The following is a 20,572-nucleotide window of genomic DNA, read 5'->3' on the forward strand; positions in this document are numbered from 1 at the left end:
GGATTCTTTACCAGCTGAGCCACCAGGGAAGCCCAGGAATACTGGAGTGGTACCCTATCCCTTCTCCAGTGGATATTCCTGACCCAGGAATCGAACCAGGTCTCCTGCATTGCAGGTGGATTCTTTACCAGCCGAGCCACCATGGAAGCCTTACTTTAAAAATTTACATGTTTTGGCTTATTGAAACATGAGTCACGGTGGGCTGCAATTTTGTCAGTTTTATTTTTGCATAGGAAAAACATCATAATGACTAGTGAGAAGATTAAAACAGTTTCTGTAAATCATCATCTTTTGCCAGTACTCAGATTCAGAAGTAGGGTATGGGATATGCTCGCTTTAATAATTTATCTAAAGCAATGGTTCTCAACCAGGGGCAGTTTTGCTTCGAGGGGACACTTAAAAATCCTTGGAGACATTTTTGGTCATTGTACCTGGCAAGGGATGGGGTTATGTTATTGGCATCTAGTGGGTAGGGGCCAGGGTGCTGGTAAAGATCCTACAGTGTACAGGATAGATCTGCTCCTCAACACAGAATTAATCTGGCCCCAAATGTTACCAGTGGGTAACATTTGGAGACTCATTAACAACGAATGCGTGGCTAAGCATAAGCTCTCTTCAGTTCAGTTCAGTAGCTCAGTTGTGTCCGATTCTTTGCGACCCCATGAATCGCCGCACGCCAGGCCTCCCTGTCCATCACCAACTCCCAGAGTTCACCCAAACTCATATGCATCAAGTCGGTGATGCCGTCCAGCCATCTCACCCTCTGTCGTCCCCTTCTCCTCCTGCCCCCAATCCCTCCCAGCATCAGGGTCTTTTCCAATGAGTCGAGACTCTTCTCATGAGGTGGCCAAAGTATTAGAGTTTCAGCCTCAGTATCAGCCCTTCCAATGAACACCCAGGACTGATCTCCTTTAGCATGGAATGGTTGGATATAATCTCTCTTAATCATTTAGAATTATGCAAGATAAATAAGGCCATCCAAAATGGGGGCATGGTCCTAGGACTCTTGAAAAACAGTAAAAGATAAAAAAAAAAGAAGTGCATGGTAAGAAATAATAGTAGTGAGGTCTTGCTGAAATGATATAAACTTCAAGGCGATCATGAGCTAAATAAGAAAACCATTGGGAAATCTGTTGTGATACTGAACCAAACAATTCTTCCCATTTCTGAACAGCAAGGTTGTTTTCTCCTTCTCATCCAGCTATGTCTCCACCACTAAAAAAAACCTACAGTTTCTGTATTTAGTCCATTTTTACATGGTCCATAGCACAGCATGCTACTTATCACTATAGAAGAATTATATTTTGACATTTTTTTACCTAATCCAAAGGCTGGTTAAATGTTCATTTACCTATAATACTCTGGACATTTTTCTTGCGTGAATTTTTTTTTTTAACAAAAGTCAAGACAACTGGAATAATAAGTAAGCTTTGAAATGCCAAAAGCAAAGCCAGTAGTGTGATGATAGGAACCTCTAGTAAGAAAAAGCTTATATGTAAGACCCAGTGATCCCCCAGCGCAATCCAGCAGGCAGCAACCCAGTTGTCACCCAAGAAAGTCCAGGAGACTGGGACCCAGCGGTTCCCCGGCACAGCCCGGGAAGCCGGAACCCAGAGCTTCCTCAAAGTTACGCAGGATCCAGATACCAGTTTCTGAAGGCGTTCTGCGCTCAGAAGCAAGAGAGCCAGGCAAGGTCCAGGTGAAAGCCCCTCCTGGAACCCTGTTCTCCTAAGTCCTGTTCTGCTGCAGAAGCTGAGAAAAGAATGGTGTGCATTTTTGATTTTTGGTTTCCCTGGTCCCCGCGACTCCCTGTTAAAGGTTTGCAAATATGAATCTGAAGAGTTCTAATAAAGAATCAAATTTCAAAAAAAAAAAAAGAATTTACACTCAGAAGAAAACAGGACAAATGCTTTATGACATTAGATTTGGCAGTAGTTTCTTGGATATTACAAAAAAAGCACAGGTAAATGAAAAAGCAGACAAACTGGACTTCTTGAAAATTTTTAAAATTTGTGCATCAGAAGATACTATCAACAGTAATGAAGACAACCCACAGAATGGGAGAAAATATCTGCAAATCATATATCTGATACAGGATTAATATCCAGAATATAAAGAGAACTCCTAAAACTTAAAAAACAACCCAATTCAAAAATGGGCAAAGATCTTGAAGAGACATTCCTCCAAAGAAGACATAAGAATGGCCACTAAACACATGAAGAATTCTCAAAATTACTAACAATTAGAGAAATGCAAATCAAAACCCCAATGGGATACCGCTTCACAACTTGTAGGTTTGCTATTGTCAAAAAAAAAAAACAAAAAAACGATAAGTACGATGAGGACGTAGAGAAACTCGTGCGTTGTTGATGGGAATGTAAAATGGCATAGCCCTGGTGGAAAACAATGGCAGTTCCTCAAAACATTAAAAATAGAATTAACAAATGATCAAACAATTCCACTTCTCGGTTTATCGCTAAAAGAACTGAAAGCAAGGTACAGAAGAGAGATTTGTACACCCATATTCGTAGCAGCATTATCCACAACAGGTAAAATCTGGGAGCAACCCAAGTGTCCATCAACAGATAAATGGACAAGTAAAATGTGTATACTTGCAGCTGAGTATTATTTAACCTTAAAAAGTAAGGAAATTCTGCAATATGCTACACCATGGATGAACCTTTAGGGACATTCTGCAACATGAAACAGGCCAGTCACAAAAAAGACAAATACTGTATGATTGCACTTACATGAAGTACTTAGCTTAGTCAAAATCATGAAGACAAAGTATTATGGTGGTTGCTGGGGAGAGGGGAGAATGGGGAGTGATTGTTTAAATGGTCTAGAGTTGGGTGGGATGGTGGTGATGGTTACATAACAATGTGAATATATTTACCACTGAACTGTGTACTTAAACATGGTTTAGAGGATAAATTTTATGCTAAGTGTACTTTACCACAGCAAAAAATAAAAAGTAAGCCCCCTCTCCCTCAACGCCCATGAATAACCTCATAAATAACACATAGTTTGGTTCTTACGCATCGTCCCTGGTCATCAAGGGTTGTAGAAACAATCCTGCCGTCCCTAAAATGCACACCAGGATGAAAACCCACAGAAAAATACGATCAATCACCATGGCAACATACTTCCAATCGTCTTGAATCTGAAAAACAAAAATCACGAGAAGAAAAAGCAGGAAGGAAAAGGCAAACTGAACATATTTTCAATACCAAATATTTAATAAATGGGTTTCAGGAGGAGAAGAAACCATTCTGCTGCCAACATGCAAGAAAGCTTTTTTCCCCTAATTAATGAATGCAGTCTGAGGAAATCTACCCTTCTCGTGTTTCTCTCTGCACTAGAGAAACAGGAGTAAAGTATCTGTCATATTAAATGCTTTAAAATCAGAAATTTTTTTAAGGTTTTTTTTTGATGGGAACCATTTTTAAACCTTTTATTGGATTTGTTACAATATTCTTCCGTTTTATATTTTGGTTTTCTGGCCGGGAGGCATGTGGGGCCTTAGGTCCCTGACCAGAGATCGAACCTGCACCCCCTGCCTTGGAAGGCAAAGCCTTAACCACTGGACCACCAGGGAACTCCCATAAATAAGACATTTCTTAATATATACATAACCCATTTCCCCCACCCCCACCCCCATTGAATTCTAATTTATAAAGTTAGTTAAACCAGTTACTTGACTTATACTTCTGTGGGAGGATTCTGGGCCCTTGTTAGAATAGCTAATGCAGTCCAACATCATTTACCATTATTTCAAAGTACTAGCTCTTATCCAGTTTTAGATAAACAAGCACACCAGGGCAAGCCCCTCATCACTCTCTCTCACACAGCCCCCCTGTCTCCAACTAGCTAATTATCATCTTCAATTATAAGGCCAAAGTATCATGGAATTCTGTATAGTTATAGGATAGGTTCAAAGTCAGAAACAATTGCTGACAATAAAGAAAAAGATGGAAGAAAGAGCAAGTCGAATTGTATATAATAGAGCTTCAATTTTGGCTTGAAATAGGGAGGAGAATTGCACATTAATTACACTCCCAGACAACTCAGAAAGGAAGGAAACCATAATTGAATTGAGAAAAAGAGAACCCATGAATCAACTAATTTTTTAAGAAATAATCACATAATAAAGAGGCAGCATGCGATTTAGTAATTTAATTAAGTGGACTGAGATGGGGCTGGTAGACCAAGATTTTATTTCATCATTATGAACTTGAGTCAGCGTGTCCTCTCGATGACACTGAGAAGTCAATGGATTAGAACTATAATGCCCTATTTGCCACAAGGTACTTTATTCATATCCCTAAGACTGGTTTGTAAAAGCTTCAAGTATAAAATAGACCCTGTAATTCCTACTAACCCCAATACTGGCTAAACCTCCTAAGGCTCTAGGAAGCAGTGGGGTGGAAAAAGCAAGACTTGTTACAATTCCCAGCTCTGCTCCTTTCTAGGTGTGAGAATCTGGTTCAAATATGTGACCTCACTTAGCCTCAGTTTCCTCATTGGTAAATCAGGGATAAGAACAGTGCCCACTTCAGAGAATTGTTATGAAGATTAAATGAAATGTGTGCCTGGCACAGGGTCCTTAATGAATAATACCTATTGATATTAATGCTGATTTCTAAAACGATGCATTATAAATCTCCCTCTGACAGCATTTCACATGTTTTAGCCTGGGGAAGAAAGAGTGAACTCGGGTCTTACACATAATACAAATAGTGCTGCAAAGAGCTCTGGGTGAAAATTAACTGTGTGTCTAGCTCTGGGTATTTCAGCACAATGATACTGGCTATTCTCTGGAAACCTTGGCACTAATGATGCACGAACAGGTAGATGAGTGTTAGGCAGAATGGTAAACTGGCCCAAGCGCCTGGTGTCATCCCTCAGCCCAACCCCGCAGATGTCCCAGAAAGGAGACTGCAGTAAAGATGGTCAGAAACGCGGACAGGTGTGGCTCGGTGAGTGTGGGCATGAGCGTGGGGCTGGAGGAGGAGGGTCTTGTTAGAAGGACGAACTGGGGAGGGACTGATTGTGCTCCTCTCCCTCAACCCTGTGCCTCCTTCCAGCCTGCTACTCCTGGCCCAGAGAGGCAGGTGGGGCCGCCTGTGAGCAAAGTGGAGCTGGGAAGAGAGCAGAGAAGGTGCCCACTGACTGGCGGGGCCTGAGACTTCCCTCCTCACTCCCCACATCAAAGATGAAACCACCACAGCGGAGTGAAAGGGATGAGGAGGAGATCTTGGGGGACAAGGTAACAGAAGAATAAAAAGAGAGCACATGGCTTTCAATCAGCACAAGAAATTTAACGTTTCTAAAGCACAACAAGAACTGAGGCAAAAAAAAAAAAAAAGTAGATGGGAAACATGAAATAAGATGGCTGAAATTTAACCCTCGGAAAACAGTAATTACAATACATATAAATAAATCAGTGATCAAAAGTCAGACTCTGGTTGGAATAAATGAAATAGCATATACATACATCTATAGATATATCTCTGTATCTATATCTCAACCAAACAAGTTGTCTCAGGCTTATTAGCTCAGAAGATCTTGGCTCTGATCTGTGCACACCTCCAAGACCTCAAGAGCAACTCATGCAGTGGAACCAGTCTTGAAGGATCAGCTGTCAAAACCATCAAACGAATGTATTAACGTGACACCACAAGCTCCCTAACTAGTTTTCTAATTTGTAACCCAATCCTACCTTAACTCTGAATTTAGAGTGTTAAACTCCTCACAGGTGTGAGCAAGTAAGGGTCACCAACACAGCTCGAGAAGAGCCAAGGCAGGGGACACGGTAACACTCCTGTCCCTTTGGGACCTGGTGTGTCCAGGGACAGTCATTCATGGGCTCCCAGCACCCTCACGAGATGGCTCTGGGAGAACTGGGCCTGTTTGGTCTGAATTCCTAGGAGGTCAGGACAGTTAAAACCAGCCAAGTTGGAGCTGGGGAATTAGGAAACTAAAACATCTCTGGGAAACTATGTACACAGCAGCTTGTCAGTCACAAAGTAAGACAGAAAAAGGAATCCTTCGGATAGCCCAACTCCCCAGAGCACTGAGTAGGCATCTTTATTCTAACACCTGCTCACAAACAGGTAGCAACCCACTGCCCTGGGGTCCAGATTTCTGCATTCTCTGGAAAAACAATGGGACCATATCGCCAGATGACCAGAGGTGAGCAGTGGCTGCCTCTTGAGACGAACCATGTGCCTCTAGTTGGGAGCAGCCAGACACGTAAGTGTAAAGCTTCCCCATCATTAATACCTATCACTATTTCTAACATAAGATTTTTGGAGGAAATAGAGGTCCACCCAACTATCACTCAAAGAAGTGATGATTTTAAAAGTAGATAAATGTTAGAGAGTATCTGCAAAAGTGATTAGTGTTAGACCAGCGAGAGATTTTCACTAATCATATACTCAATGTCCAACAATTGCTTCAACAGAATCTGAAGGCAGGCCTGACCTTTTGGCTAAATTTCTGACATCATCGGGAGGCTGTGCATTGTAACAGTCACAAGATGGGCACAGAGTTGCTCGGATGGGTGGGGTGAGGAGATAGGGCCGCTGTCTCTGTCTCCCTCCCATCTCATCCACTCCCATTAATATGCCATTCACAGCTGAAAAAGAGGCTCTAGACATTCCCTACCAACATTAATTACCTCCAGGGCATCAGGAGATGAAATTATCTAGTAATTAGCTCTCTTCTAATAAGCAACTTAAGGCAGAGCATAATAACCTTGGGGGTAAACAGAGTGGGAGCAGCCAAACACGTGAGTGTAAAGCTTCCCCATCATTAATACCTATCACTAGTTCTAAAATAAGATTTTTGGAGAAAATAGAAGTCCACCCAATGAAAAAACAATGGGCAAGAGTGTGAATAGATATTTCACAAAAGAAGATATCCAAATGGCCAATAAGCATATGAAAAGGAGACCTATTCATTATTCAACCAGGACATGCTAATTAAAACATCAAGTGATGCCAGTTCACCCCACTGGCGAGGATAGGCGGCAGCTGGGGACTCTCGAACATTGCCAGCGGGTGTGTCAATCGGCTTAAACATTTTGGAAACCCGACAGTATCCATTGAAGTGGAAAATACATCTCTGCAGTGATCCAGCAGTTCCATCCTTAGGTGTGTATCCAGGAGAAACGAATGTATGTATTCACCCAAAGATACGTATAAGAACATTTAGAGCCGCCTTATTCACAATAGCCCCAACCTGGAAACAACCAAACATCCAACAATTGTAGATGGAATGAATAAACAGAGGGCGGTGTTGTCTTATTGCAGAATATTACACAGCAGTAACAAACCCAAAGGATAAACCTCAGACGTTTTGTACATTTTGTTGAAAGAAAGAAGTCAAATATGAAAGAGGTTATGCAATGCCACTTATATGAAGTTCAAGAACAGGTAAAATCAGGGACCTCCCTGATAGTCCAGTGACTGAGACTCCACATCCCCAAGGCAGGGGGCCCGGGTTCAATCCTTGGTCAGGGAACTAGATCCTGCATGCCACAACTAAGAGCTAGTACAGCCAAGTAAGTTTAAAAACTTTTTAAAGAATAGGTAAAATTAACGTAAAAGAGGCCAGGATCAGTGGTTACTAAGGAGGGAGGGAGTGGGGTACTGACTGGGAGGGGCACGAGGGAGCTTTCTGGGGCACTGGCAATGTTCTATGTCTTTATCTAGATCATGGTTCCATGAGTATACATGTAATAATTCACTGAACTGGATGCACACTTAAGACATGTGTACCTTATGTAAATTACACTTACAGAGGGATGGGGGGACGCAATCAGTAAAGTTTAAAATGTCAGCTCAGCTAATCAATACTAATTGGAGATCATCTGGTCTCACTCCCTCTTCCAGCCTACCTCCTAATCCATTCTCTCTTGGCATTAGGAGTTCCTAGGGCCTAAAAGGCTGGCAGCCCACGAGCTAAATGCAAGGCACCTTTATCATCCCATTTTACAGAAGACAAGACAGGCTCACACAGGTGAGGCAGCATATCCAAGGATATGTAACTGGTACATGGAAGAGCAGGACTGAAAACAGCTCACTGATGCCAGTCTAATTCCTTAACCCCACCCTAAGCCTTGTCCACAAAGAACCAATAAATGTTGAATGAGGACTAATTCACTACTAAATGTCTGCATTAGTAATAACAGACACAGCCTTACCTCTTTGGCTTCATTTTGTGCTTTCATATTTTCAGCAATATACTTGACACTTTGGATAGCTTCTTTGATTTCCGGTGACAGAGCAGAGAGGGACAGCATGGCGTCAACAGATTCAGAACTGGAGCTTCTCATGAGGTTGGCACTGAAATTGGAGATTTTTGCCCTGCGATGGTGGCAGTAGCCGCACAGCCCGTCCTGGCAGGGGTAGCCTTCCTTGCAGCCCTTGGACTCTATGCGGCTGAAGCAATTCAGGTTTGAGAGCTCAGCGTTATAGAAGGGTCTTGGCCTCTGAGGGTTACCCTCGTTGCTTGCTGGCCTGGTCATGAACATGACCCTGGGAAGCAAGTTCAAGAATATGGTCTTCACCCATGTGGGCATCGTGTGGGTGGTCGGGGTCCTGTAGTGCACGTTGAGCACGAAGACGGTGATGACGATGGACAAGGTTACAAAGATCATGGTGAAGAGCAGGTACTCGCCGATCAGGGGAATCACCAGCGAGGTGGACGGGATGGTCTCAGTGATCACCAGGAGAAACACGGTCAAGGAGAGGAGCACTGAGATGCAGAGGGTCACCTTCTCACCGCAGTCGGACGGCAGGTAGAAGACGAGCACAGTCAGGAAGGAGATGAGCAGGCAGGGGATGATGAGGTTGATGGTGTAGAACAGCGGCAGGCGCCGGATGTAGAGCGAGTAGGTGATGTCCTGGTAGATCTCCTCGCAGCAGTTGTACTTGATGTCGTGCTTGTAACCAGGGGCTTTGATGATGGCCCACTCGCCACTCTCCCAGTAGTCCTTGAGGTTCATGGAGGAGCCGATCAGGACCAGGTCGATTTTTGCCTTGTCGTAGGACCAGGAACCGAACTTCATGGTGCAGTTCTGGTAATCAAACGGGAAGTAGGTCACGTCGATTTTGCATGAGCTCTTAAAGATGGCTGGGGGGATCCAGGTCACTTCCCCCGTGTACTTGAGTAAAGCTTTGGTTTTGTCGTCCACTTGGAAATCCCCAACAGCACTGTGAAAACAAACAGGAGGCATGTGGCACACACGTCATCTAGTCCAGCCTCTCACACTGCCAGCTGGCAAACAGCAAGTGGCGACTTGCAAAACTGCAGAATATAAGCGTTCAAAGTGCTATAAAAAGTCTCCCAGGTCACCATTCCATTTACCAATGGAGACACTGAGGCCGCCCAGGACCCCCAGCCTACAGACAGTCTGACACACTCATCGTCCTGCTCCCGCACCCAGGCCGTGTCACTGGCTCATTCCACACCATACGACTCCCTACTTGAAACTGACTGCGTGTGCACGCTCAGTCGCTTCAGCTGTGTTCCACTCTGCCACCCTATGCACTGTAGCCCGCCAGGCTCTTCTGTCCATGGAATTCTCCAGGCAAGAATACTGGAGTGGGTGGCCATGCCCTCCTCTAGGAGATCTTCCCAACCCAGGGATCCAACCCACATCCCGTGCATCACAGGTGGATTCTTTACCCACTGAGCCACCTGGGAAGCCCTGATATTTACTGCAATGAAGTGAAGTCGCTCAGTCGTGTCTGACTCTTTGCGACCCCATGGACTATAGTCCAACCAGGCTCCTCCGTCCATGGGATTCTCCAGGCAGGAATACTGGAGTGGGTTGCCATTTCCTTCTTCAGGGAATCTTCCTAACCCACAGATTGAACCCAGGTCTCCTGCATTGCAGGCGGACGCTTTAACCTCTGAGCCACCGGGGAAGCTATTCCCAAATGCCAGGGAGTTTTCTCCTTTAATTAAAAAAATAAAAGAAATTAATGAACCTGGTTGTTTGGAGGCAGGTGTTCAGGTCCCTATAGTTTGGTCCTTGCAATGCCGCCTCCTTCTGTCCTCAATTGGGTGCCCAATATGTGTATACCCATGCATGTTGAGCCACACCCTGGACCTCCAAGGGCTGTGGAGACCACCGTGGGAGCCCAGTCCCATTAAACTGAGCCCTGTTAGATGGGTCTATTACCAGGCTCTGACTCTGGATTCTGGTTCTCCGGTTCACCACACTCCCCCTTTCTTCCCTGCACTGTTCTAGAAAGAATAATCACATTTTCTGATTCCTTGTCTTTTAAACCCAGCACGGCAGGTTCCTTTGCCTTCTGTGTCCCTATCCTTCCCCATGTTCTCCCCATGCTCCTTCTCCCTTAGCTACATCCACCCTGACTTCTTTCTAGGCAGAGATAGATATTATTCTTAGAGTTGGCTTGCTGGCATTTATCAGCTGGCTTGTGCAATGGAAGATTTTCTGTCGACCAACTCAATACCCTATCCAGTCTCACATCTGAAAGTGAAGCCAGCCAGTCCTCAAATCAGTGGCTTTGCCCAGTGAAGGCTCTTGATGTTTTCCTGGGTCAGCCAGCCTTTGACTGGTTCCTTAGGGTTCTGCATTTGAAGGCATACATGTCCTAAGGCAACAACTACCATACCAATTTGCCCAAAAACCTAAACATTTAGAGATATCCTGTCTGGTTGTTACCGGATATCACTGTATGAAGACAGAAGGGAGGTGTCTGGGGCCTGTCTCCTTGCTGGTCTCTGGCCCTCCCACCCTCACATGTTCTGTTGAGCAGGACAGTCATTACATGTGGAACTTGATGTCAAATCCATTAACCCCTTTACTCCAGCTGGACTGTCCCAAAGGTGCCCTGCGTTTATATGTTCTCAGCCCCACTTTATCATACTGGGCCCTCGATTCCCAAGAAGAAGATGATTCCTGACCCCAGGAAGAAAGGAGGAGGGGTATGAGAAGTGGGGGGGTAGGGACCCACGCAGTCCCAAGTGGACTTGACCATGTGGGGCAGGGAGGAGCTCTGGGAGGCTGGCCTACACTCCATGGAGGGCTGAGAGGACCCTGGGAAGGCAGAAGCCTCCAGAACAACTTTCCTTTAGGCATCCGGGATCAACACAATGGACCTTCAGAGCCCAGGCACTAGTCCAGGAGTTGGCAAGCTACGGCCCACTGGCTTCACCCCATTTCTGTAAATAAATTTTTATTGGTGCACACGCCCATACCCATTTGTGGTCTATTGTCTGCAAATATTAAGTGACAAGGACAGGGCTATATCGCTGTGACAGAGGCTGTAAGGCCTCCAAAGCCTAAAATACTACCTGGTCTTTCAGAGAAAATCTTGATGATCCCTGCTCCAGTCTAAGTCCCTCATTTCACTGAAGAGGAAACTGAAGGTCAGAGAGCAGGACTGCTTGCTCAGGGTCCCACAGAGAGTTTGTGGCAGAGCCTTGAACACTTGAGGACTCATCACACTGCCCACATCATCAACAGAACTAGGTTACGTGGAACCCTATGAAGCTCAGATGTGAGAGTGTGGGGTCAAATACCGCCACCAACGGGACCTACACGGGCTGCGGGTAGGGTCAGCTGCGGTGGAGGTGGCCAAGGGAAGTGGAGTTCTCCTGTCCTGAGGGCCCCAGACAGAAATCACCAAGAAGTATCTGGTCCTCAAAAGAGGGGATCCAGACTTTCCTAGTGATCCAGTGATTGAGAGTCTGTCTGCCAGTGCAGGGGGCACAGGTTCGATCCCTGGCCCAGGAGGATTCTACACGGCGGTGGTGGCAACTGGGCATGTGCACCACAGCTACTGAGCCCACGACCCTCAACTACCAAAGCCCAAGCACCCCACAGCCTGTGCCCCGCAACAAAAGAAGCCCTACACCGAGAAGCCTGTCCTGCCACAGGAGAGTGGCTGCCACTCGCTGCAACTAGAGGAAGCCCGGGCACAGTGAAGACACAGTGCAGCCAAGAATAAATAAATGCATTTTAATCAATGCTAGCTCGTCTCATTAAAAAGGAGAGCACCCCGCTCTGTACTGCAGCCTTAGCAAGGGGAACAGTGGGTCAGGCAGGGTGCCACCGGTTCCAGTTTGTGGGAGAAGACAAAATGATGGGCCCATGGAGATCTGCAGAGGAGTCCGGACCAGTATGGCCTTTTGATCTCAGAAAAACATGCCCCACCCCAACTGCCTTGCAGAAGGACAGAGACCCACCCAGAAAAACAGCTTCATCGGGTAGGATTCAGATTGAAGAGGGCAGGAAACTGGGGGTGAGAAGATGGTTCAGAAGCTAAAGCAGCAGCCATCTAGAAGTGGCAGCTCTTAGGCTGTGGAGGTGGCTACATGGGGAATTTTTAAGAGAGTTATTTTTTTTAAAATATTTAATTATTAACTTATTTGGCTGCACCAGGTCTTAGCTGTGGCACACAGGATCTTTAGTTGCAGCATGTGAACTCATGATTGTGGCATGTGGGATCTAGTTCCCTGACCAGGGATCGAACTCAGGCCCCCTGCATTGAGAATGCAGAGTCTTAGCCACTGGACCACCAGGGAAGTCCCTACACAGAGCTACACAGAGGGGATGACTGGAGGAGGGAACTCCCAAGCGGGCGACACAGAGTTGCGCTCTTACGCACAAAGGCTGAAACAGAAACAACAGAGGAGGATAGATTGGACCCCATATTAACATACTGTAAGAAAAATATGAAAAGTAACTGAATAACATGCAAGCAACAGAAAAATATAGCCACAGAACAGATGAAACTGATAATCTGACATTGTAAATTAACCTAAAAGAGCAACCTTCAGAGACTTTGAAAGAGCAGCATAAATTAGAGACAGAAAAGGTAAGAATTTGGCGAAGTGACAGGAGTTCAATAAAGAACTGACAAAACGTAGGAAAGAACAGGAAAAAAAATTTTTTTAATCATTTTAGAAATAAAGATTAAAACATAACAACAAGCAGACACCATGGAAAGTATAGTGATTGAAATAAAAAAAAGAAAGGAGAAAAAACGTAAATCAAAAAGAGACAAAAAGAATTTGAGAGAAAATAACAGAGAATATAGGTAAAGAAGTTGTAATTTATGTGAAAAGGGAGTTCCTGGAGAGATAGAACAGCAATAGAAAGAAAGCAATAGAACAGAACAAATCTTAAAAACTCTAATTCACAAAAAATTTACTGGAATAAAAGAAGTCTTATTATGTATATGATACAGAGTAAAACAACTAGATTTTAAAGATAAATGAAAAATATCTTTGGGTTACCCAAGAAAAAGAACAGCCCTGGTTTATTTCTGTTGCCCAGGCATACTTATTAATAGAGTCCCTTTTCTCTCCCCAGAGTCACCAGATTATACAAGAAAAAGAAAATTTGATTGGCAATAGTTTTTGACAGCAATACTTCATACCAGAATACGAGTCAGCATTTTTAAGATTTTCATGGAAGGAAAATGTGAACCAAGGATTTTATATCAGCAAAATGACAAAAGTATTACCTAAAAAGGGTACTGTGAGTTATGAACGTGTGAGAACTTAGGGTATATTGTGTCCATGAACACTTTGAGGATTCTACTAGAGAACGAACTTCAGAAAACAAAAAACCATAGGAGAAACTGGCATAAGAAGATAAAAGGTGTTTCTAGTGTGTTGAGATGAAACTTTCACCTGAGGTTTAGAGAAACTGAAGTTTTAGTTAGGAGAAAGGAGCTAGATGATTTTCTCTAAATGTTATTTTCAGCTTCAGATTCCAAGGAAATTCCTTTTGATATTTGCTTCTCTCCACATCGGATTTGAAACATTTCACTATATCTATCATTATTGTTCAAAGCACACATCCCTAAAGCACCCCAGCTGTTCACCCAAGATTGCCAGCAAGAAAACAGCTATGACTTTCAAATCATAAGATTAAAAGCTGTGCCCACTTTAATCCTATCTCAGGAAAAATTCTCACCACCCTGTCCAGCTCCCTAACAGCCTCTGGGCCAGGAGATTTGTAGGATGGCTCACATCCTGCAAACCAGTTAATTTATCCCCTGTCACAGTTCTTTAAGGGCCAATTTACAAGTTGCATGAAAGAAACATGAATGCTGTCTTTTCTTGGGAAAGCAATAAATAAAACATGGACCATCTTTGGAATGGGTAAAGGACTCCTTTTAGTTCTTTTAGCCCATGACTAGAAAGTGGGATGCAGCTCCTCTAGTCCCAATACTAATAGTAAAACATATTAATTTGTACTAATATGCCAGACAAACCTAAACACAGAACACTTTAAAATCAGATTCGACTAATTTTATATCAAGTGTTTTGCTGAAAACTGTTCATTGTGTTTTTTCAAGACACTATAACTCCAGAGATCAAGCACAGGTGCAAACATGAAGTTTTGCAATACCCAGAGAATAAACTAGTACATACTGTAAAATATCCATTAAAATTATGTGTGTCTAACAGAGGTTAACGGAGAAGGCAATGGCACCCCACTCCAGTACTCTTGCCTGGAAAATCCCATGGATGGAGGAGTCTGGTAGGCTGCGGTCCATGGGGTCGCTAAGAGTTGGACACGATTGAGAGACTTCACTTTCACGCACTGGAGAAGGAAATGGCAACCCACTTCGGTGTTCTTGCCTGGAGAATCCCAGGGACGGTGGAGCCTGGTGGGCTGCGGTCTATGGGGTCGTACAGAGTCGGACACGACTAAAGCGACTTAGCAGCAGCAGCAGCAACAACAGAGGTTAAATGCGTCAAGTGTCAGGTTTGCATGTAGAGAGGCTGGTTTTGGAGGTGCCAGGATGCACAGGTTCAGACCAGCAGGAAAAGAACCTTTGAAAGTGAGAAAGAAGCAGGGCTTCCTGCTGCTGGTGGGCAAAGGCGTAGGTACAGCATCAGGCTGGGAGGGGAGCATCTGTTAGGTGAGTAGAAGAATGAAGCTTTCCTGTGGCCTAACCATAGGGCCTGATGGGACCTGACTTTCAGGAAGGTAAAGCTCCTGCCTTGGTGACCAACGCCCACTCCCATGTATTTCCTTCTTTGCCCTTCCTCTCTCTCATTGTATGTTTTGATATTGTAACTCATGTCTGGTTTCCCTGATGTCTGGCAAACTCCTAGAGGCAAGGGGAGTGGTGGTTATTAATGTTTTGTGCCACCTTATCTCAACAACAACAGCATATGATTCTGACTTAAAGATGAGTTTTTAGCATGAGGAAAGGGAAGAGGTCTCTCAGGCACCACATAACACCTGGCATATAGTAGATGCTCAATAAACACCTGTGGAATGAATCAGATGAATGAAGCCCTCTTGGCAAAGGTCTCAGGACACCTAGGCTGTAAAGCACAGAAAGCCAAGGACCCAGGTCTAGGCTGACAGCCCCGGGAGGGTGGGGGCCACCTGGCACCTTACTTGTTGTACAGTACAATGTCTGGCTTCCAGATCTTCTGCGCAGGGACGCGCATGAACTCAGCCCCATCATAGTCGGACGGGTTCCACTTCAGCTTGTAGTCGTTCCAGATCTGGGGGGAGGAGGCGGAGAAGGACCAGCGTGGTTTTACTTCTCTTGACACCACCCATCTTGGTGACCTCCCACCTCTGCCACACGTCACAGAGCCATGTCTGTGATGAAGACCACACTGGCCCAGTTCCTCCTGTGGGTGCTAGTCACGGGGATAGCACTCGGCTGGTGCTGGCTGCCGGGAGCCGCTGCCTCCATGCTTGGGGCAAGCCCAGCCCCCAACAATCAATTAGGACCATTAGGGCTTTCTCCAGTCACTTCCAGGGCTAGGTCCAGGTCCCTGCCTTATGCGCCTGCTGTTTACATTCCTGAAATGGCTCAGATATGCCAGGAAGCCCTAATAACAGAGTGCTAATGTCACACAAAACCCCCTTTCTATCTCCAAGTTGAGCAGCGTTGGCCTCTGAAGGGTTCTGGGGAGGGAACCATAATCCCACCAGGACCCAAGAAGTATCTGGGTGCAGAGGCTGGGAGAGCTGAGTCCTGAGCTGAGTCCTGAGTCCTAAGGAGAGAAAGGACCTTAGGCTGTGGTCAAGGGGCATCTGTGCCACAGAGCGCTCCGTGGGCACCATGCCCAGCCTCCTGGGAAGGAAGGATGCTGAGCTGAGTGGCCAGTTAGCCTTAGGTCAGTGAGTTATCTGTCCACGTCTGCACAGAGCTCCCTGGGGAGGACATGTGGAGCTGATTTCTTTGGTCTCAATCTGAACAAGAAAATCCAGAACCCCAGCTCCCACCCTCCCAACTACAATGGTATATGATTCTGACTTAAGCATGAGTTTTTAGCAAGAGGAAGGGAAAGAGGTGTCTCAGGCAGCACCCTAGAGTCAGAGGTCAGGGCTCCAGGCCTGGGTCTGCGCCATTTTGTGTGAGCATGTGGGGCGGGGCAGGGTCTCTCTCTCTTTCCAGGCTTCAGTCTATTGTCTGTGACTTGAGGGGCTGGACCCTGCAGTCCTTCCAGGAGGGTGTAGGGCCCTACATGTGACCCCAAGCCCCAGAAGAGACAGACCAGCTAGTCAGTGGACCCCAATCTAGGCCCACATCTAGGCCCTTTGTTCTCGTTCAGGGATAGCAAATAAAATAGTCACCACCAGGGGGCAGCAGTGCTCAGGGTCTGGTCACTTACTTGCTTGAGCCACAGGTTAGTCTCCATGATCTGGTTTACTTCATCCTAGAAAGAGAGATTAAAGTAGACGGTGAATTACAAAAACAAGGCTGGTTCTGGGAAAGGCTCTTCCAGAAGCTCCATCCCCCACGGCCACGGCTTGTGGCTCTGACACCTACCACCTTCACCAGCTGAGACATGGACACCTCAAACTGGATGATGACCGGATCAGACACATTGGCCACTGGCCGGATGATCTCGTTGTAATCTTCAAACAGTCGCTCAAACAGGCGATGCTCGGCGTCGGAGGTGCTGGCCACTGAGGGAAGTAGCCCTGTCAGACCCTGGGGTAGTCATCACTTTCCCCCTCCCCAGGAACATCACATACCCACAGCCCCCCTCCACCTGCTGGGGGTACTCTCTGGAACTCCAGACTAGGCCTGAGCCTTCAAGTTTACAGACTAGAAAACTGAGGCCCAAGACAGAAGGGATTCCATCAGATCACACACCTTCAATGAGAAGCACAGTGGTTACAAGCATAGGCTCTGAATTTGGATAGATCTGGTGCAAATCCTGACAGACTGCCTGGCAGTGGTGTGAACTTAGGCAAGTGGCTTAACCTGTCCGTTGCTGGCATGTGGTGAGAGCTCAAGAACCATCATGACTATCTTTGTTACTACAGGGCAGGGGTGATACAAGTGCAGTCTGCCAGGACACAGCCACAACGGAGAGATGACCAGTCCACTCCCAAGGCAGGGGCACCCCAGGGTCAGAGGGAGACTGCAGCCCAGGACTGGGACTCTCCTTCTTCCCACCCAGGACCTTGCAGGGGTTTGGCCACCAAACCTCTTAGAAGCCGGGTGCCTACATGGCTCCCATGATCTCAGAGTGTGACCCACAGTCCCTGTTAACGATGTCTTCACATCTTGATCAAAGGCCCTTCTCTCTCCGAAACCCCTGGGGATCTCCTTTGTTTATAGGCCACACCCCAGGCATTCTGAGTCAGCTGTCTTTTGCTTCTCACTTACAGATCTGGGAGAAATCTGGGGAGGGGATGAGGGGAATTCTTGTTGAAGTTCAATTCAACTTCTCCAGGGATTCTGACTGCCCTCCCCCGTCCGCCCCGCAGATAAAGACGGGGCCACAGTCAGGAGCTCCGTGTGGAGCGGCCGGCGCTCTGTGTAGTGGGGGCCTCAGCTCCGGAAGGCAGGATCAGCGTTCTGAGTGCATGCTCACAACGCGGTCTCCCAGCCGACGTCCAGCCCAGCTGCAGGGACCGCCGTCAGCCCTGCCAAACCCCTCGCCCCCTCGTATCTACCACCCCTCGCAGGACACTCAAAAAGTTTTCTGGCGTCGTCGGGTCTGGGCCGGCATTTCCCTAACAGGCTCCTCTAAGAGACCGGGCGGACGGCGGGGAGGCGCCAGCAGCGCCTGAGAGGCGAGGACAAAGAGGAGAGGCTGGCGCCCCAAACGACTCCCCTCTGCCCCAGGTGGCCTCGGTCAAGCCTTTAGCCCTCAGCTTCCCCATCTATTCGTAAAACGAGGAGGTGGGCGGGATGCGGACAGTGGAACCCGCGGCCTGGGCGCGCCAGTGCGCCAAGCAGGACGACAGGCAGGGCTGGGACTCGAATCTGTAGCCCCGGGCTGGGGAGGGCAGCCCCCGGTGCGGGCCTCCCCGCGCCTTGGGCCAGCGCCCGGAAGACTCTCAAGAATGGGGGATTCGAGGGGGAAACTCGCACGCACGCACCCACCCACCTCGCCGCCGGGTCGGAGCCAGACCACGCAGGGTGCGGGGCCCCGGCCACGACGCCCTTGCCCCTGCCTCTCCGCGCTGCGCTCGGGGCCGCAACCCCTCCGGACCCTGGGTCCCGACTCGGTCCTCCAGGTCTCCGTTGCCCCGCGCCCGTACCTGGCAGCAAAAGCAGAAGCAGGAGCGGCGCAGCCGGGAGCGGCGAGAGCTTCGCGGGGCGAACACCGCGCGGGTGGGCGCCCATCGCGGGCCGGGCCGCGGGCCGGAGGCTCCGCGTGGACGGGGCGGGGGGCGGGCTGGGCGGAGCGGAGCCGAAGAATCCGGAGCCGGCGGGGCGGTGGCGAAGACAGACTCCCGCGGCCAGGCGCGCAGCGCAGCCGCCCCGCTCGGCGTCGGACCCGGGCCCGGCGCGCTGAGCCCCGGCTGCCCCACCCGCAGGCTCGGCGCGGCCCCGCCCGCCCCCGCGCGGTTCCGGAGCCGCTAACCCGAGAAAGGTGCGCTCGCTCCTGGAAGGCGGACCCGCGGGCGCCAGTGCGCTGTGCTGAGCGCTCTCTCCCCTCGCTCTGTGGTCGGTGCCGCCCACGGACAGACGGCTCCGCGCCGGGCCAATCGGAGCAGGTCTTGACCGACCACGGGGAATAGGGACCGCATCTCTGTCCCCGGGCTTCCTGGGTGAGTGTGGGTTTCCCCCATCCCCGGGGTTGGGGACTACTGGGCTAAACGGACAATCATCTGTCTGCCTGGAAGACTGTAACATACCTTCAAGACGAGGGCTCAGAATTTTGAATTTTGACACTATTAAGTAATTGTTCAATATTTTAGAAGTGATAATGGTTAATTGTGTATTTTAAGAATCCTTATAGTTTACCACGAGGGAGAGGGTGTGAGTCCGTTGAAACAGTATTGGCCCTGAGCTGGGGGTTTGTTATGCTATTCTACTATTGAATAAATATGTTTACAATGTCCCTTGATGAAAAAGTAAAACAAGAGAAAGAAATAACAAAAATGAGGTGTGGAGATGGAACCAGCATAGAGAGCAGTGTGCTTTCCTGCTCGGGAACCCTCCTAAATCCACACTGCCCACCGGCCCATCTGCACCCCTGAGTGCTCCAGGATGGTTGTGTGATCGAGACTGCCCTGGGGTCCCTTGGGCTGTCTACCCACTGGGAGTGCGGTGGGGTAGCTGCAGGCTTGCTAGCAGTCCCTTTAGCACAGGACAGGTGAGTCACCTTTATTATTTCCACAATGGTCCACCTACCGACATTAAAACCGAACCAAAGGAAACATTTTACAAGACTAACATTTTACAAGACAAACATTTTACAAGACTCCGAAAATGTTTGTAAGAATTGGGACTTACTGTCAGGCCCCCATTTAGAGCATTCGCCTTGTCCTGGCAAGAAGCCCTTTATATTGCCAATCACATATCCAACAAAGGACTTGTATCCAGAACATCTAAAATAGCCTCAAAACTCAAAAGTAGGGACTTCTCTGGTGGCCCAATGGTTAAAAAGCCACCTCGAAATGCAGGGGACGCCATTCAGTCCCTGGTCAGGGAAATAAGATCCCACATCAGGGAGCAACTAAGCTGGGCACCACAATCAGAGTCTGTGCGCTGCAGTGAAAGATCCCGCGTGTTGCAACTAAGACTTGATGCAGCCCAATAAATACTTGAAAAAAAAAAGATAATCTTCCTTATTTAAAAAAAAAAAACCTCAAAAGCAGGAATGGATGGGTATGAGGGATCTTATTAGAATGATGCCAATGTTCTAAAACTGAGTTATAATGATAAATTTATTAAACTCATTGAATTGTACACTTAAAATGGGTGGATTTTGTGATACATAAAGTATAAAGTGAAAGTGTTAGTCACTCGGTCGTCTCTGACTCTTAGCGACCCCATAGACTGTAGCTCGCTAGGCTCTTCTGTCCATGGGATTCTCCAGGCAAGAATACTAGAGTGGGTTGCCATTTCCTCCTCCTTGTGATCTTCCCGACCCAGGGATTGAACCCAGATCACCTGCACTGCAGGCAGATTCTTCACTGTCTGAGCCACCAGGAATATCCAATACATAAATTATACCTAAATAGTTGTAAGATCTCAGCAGTAAGAAAACTAAAATGCAGTGTTAAAATGAGCAAAAGAGTTAAACAGACACTTGACCAAAAAAGGCAAAAAACTCATGAAAAGATGTCAAA

General features: G+C 47.2%; 1 protein-coding gene and 1 non-coding gene across 2 annotated transcripts in view; both read right to left on the reverse strand.

The window, feature by feature from the left end:
- The window catches only part of CHRNA3 (cholinergic receptor nicotinic alpha 3 subunit), a 21,044-nt gene extending 2,112 nt beyond the window's left edge, over positions 1-18,932 (reverse strand). Inside the window, exons 1-6 of the mRNA XM_069560120.1 lie at positions 18,533-18,932; positions 16,803-16,942; positions 16,645-16,689; positions 15,413-15,522; positions 8,210-9,221; positions 3,039-3,163 (exon numbers count right to left, since the gene is read on the reverse strand). Coding sequence (XP_069416221.1) covers positions 3,039-3,163; positions 8,210-9,221; positions 15,413-15,522; positions 16,645-16,689; positions 16,803-16,942; positions 18,533-18,617 — 1,517 coding nt within the window. The 5' untranslated portion in view covers positions 18,618-18,932. The remainder of the gene's footprint in view (positions 1-3,038; positions 3,164-8,209; positions 9,222-15,412; positions 15,523-16,644; positions 16,690-16,802; positions 16,943-18,532) is intronic.
- TRNAE-CUC (transfer RNA glutamic acid (anticodon CUC)) lies at positions 12,498-12,570 on the reverse strand. The gene has a single exon. It is a non-coding gene; the product is annotated as a tRNA-Glu (tRNA).
- Positions 18,933-20,572: the final 1,640 nt, after the last annotated feature.

The sequence above is a fragment of the Ovis canadensis genome, chromosome 18, assembly GCF_042477335.2.
Source record: "Ovis canadensis isolate MfBH-ARS-UI-01 breed Bighorn chromosome 18, ARS-UI_OviCan_v2, whole genome shotgun sequence".
In the NCBI taxonomy this organism is placed as follows: Eukaryota; Metazoa; Chordata; class Mammalia; order Artiodactyla; family Bovidae; genus Ovis; species Ovis canadensis.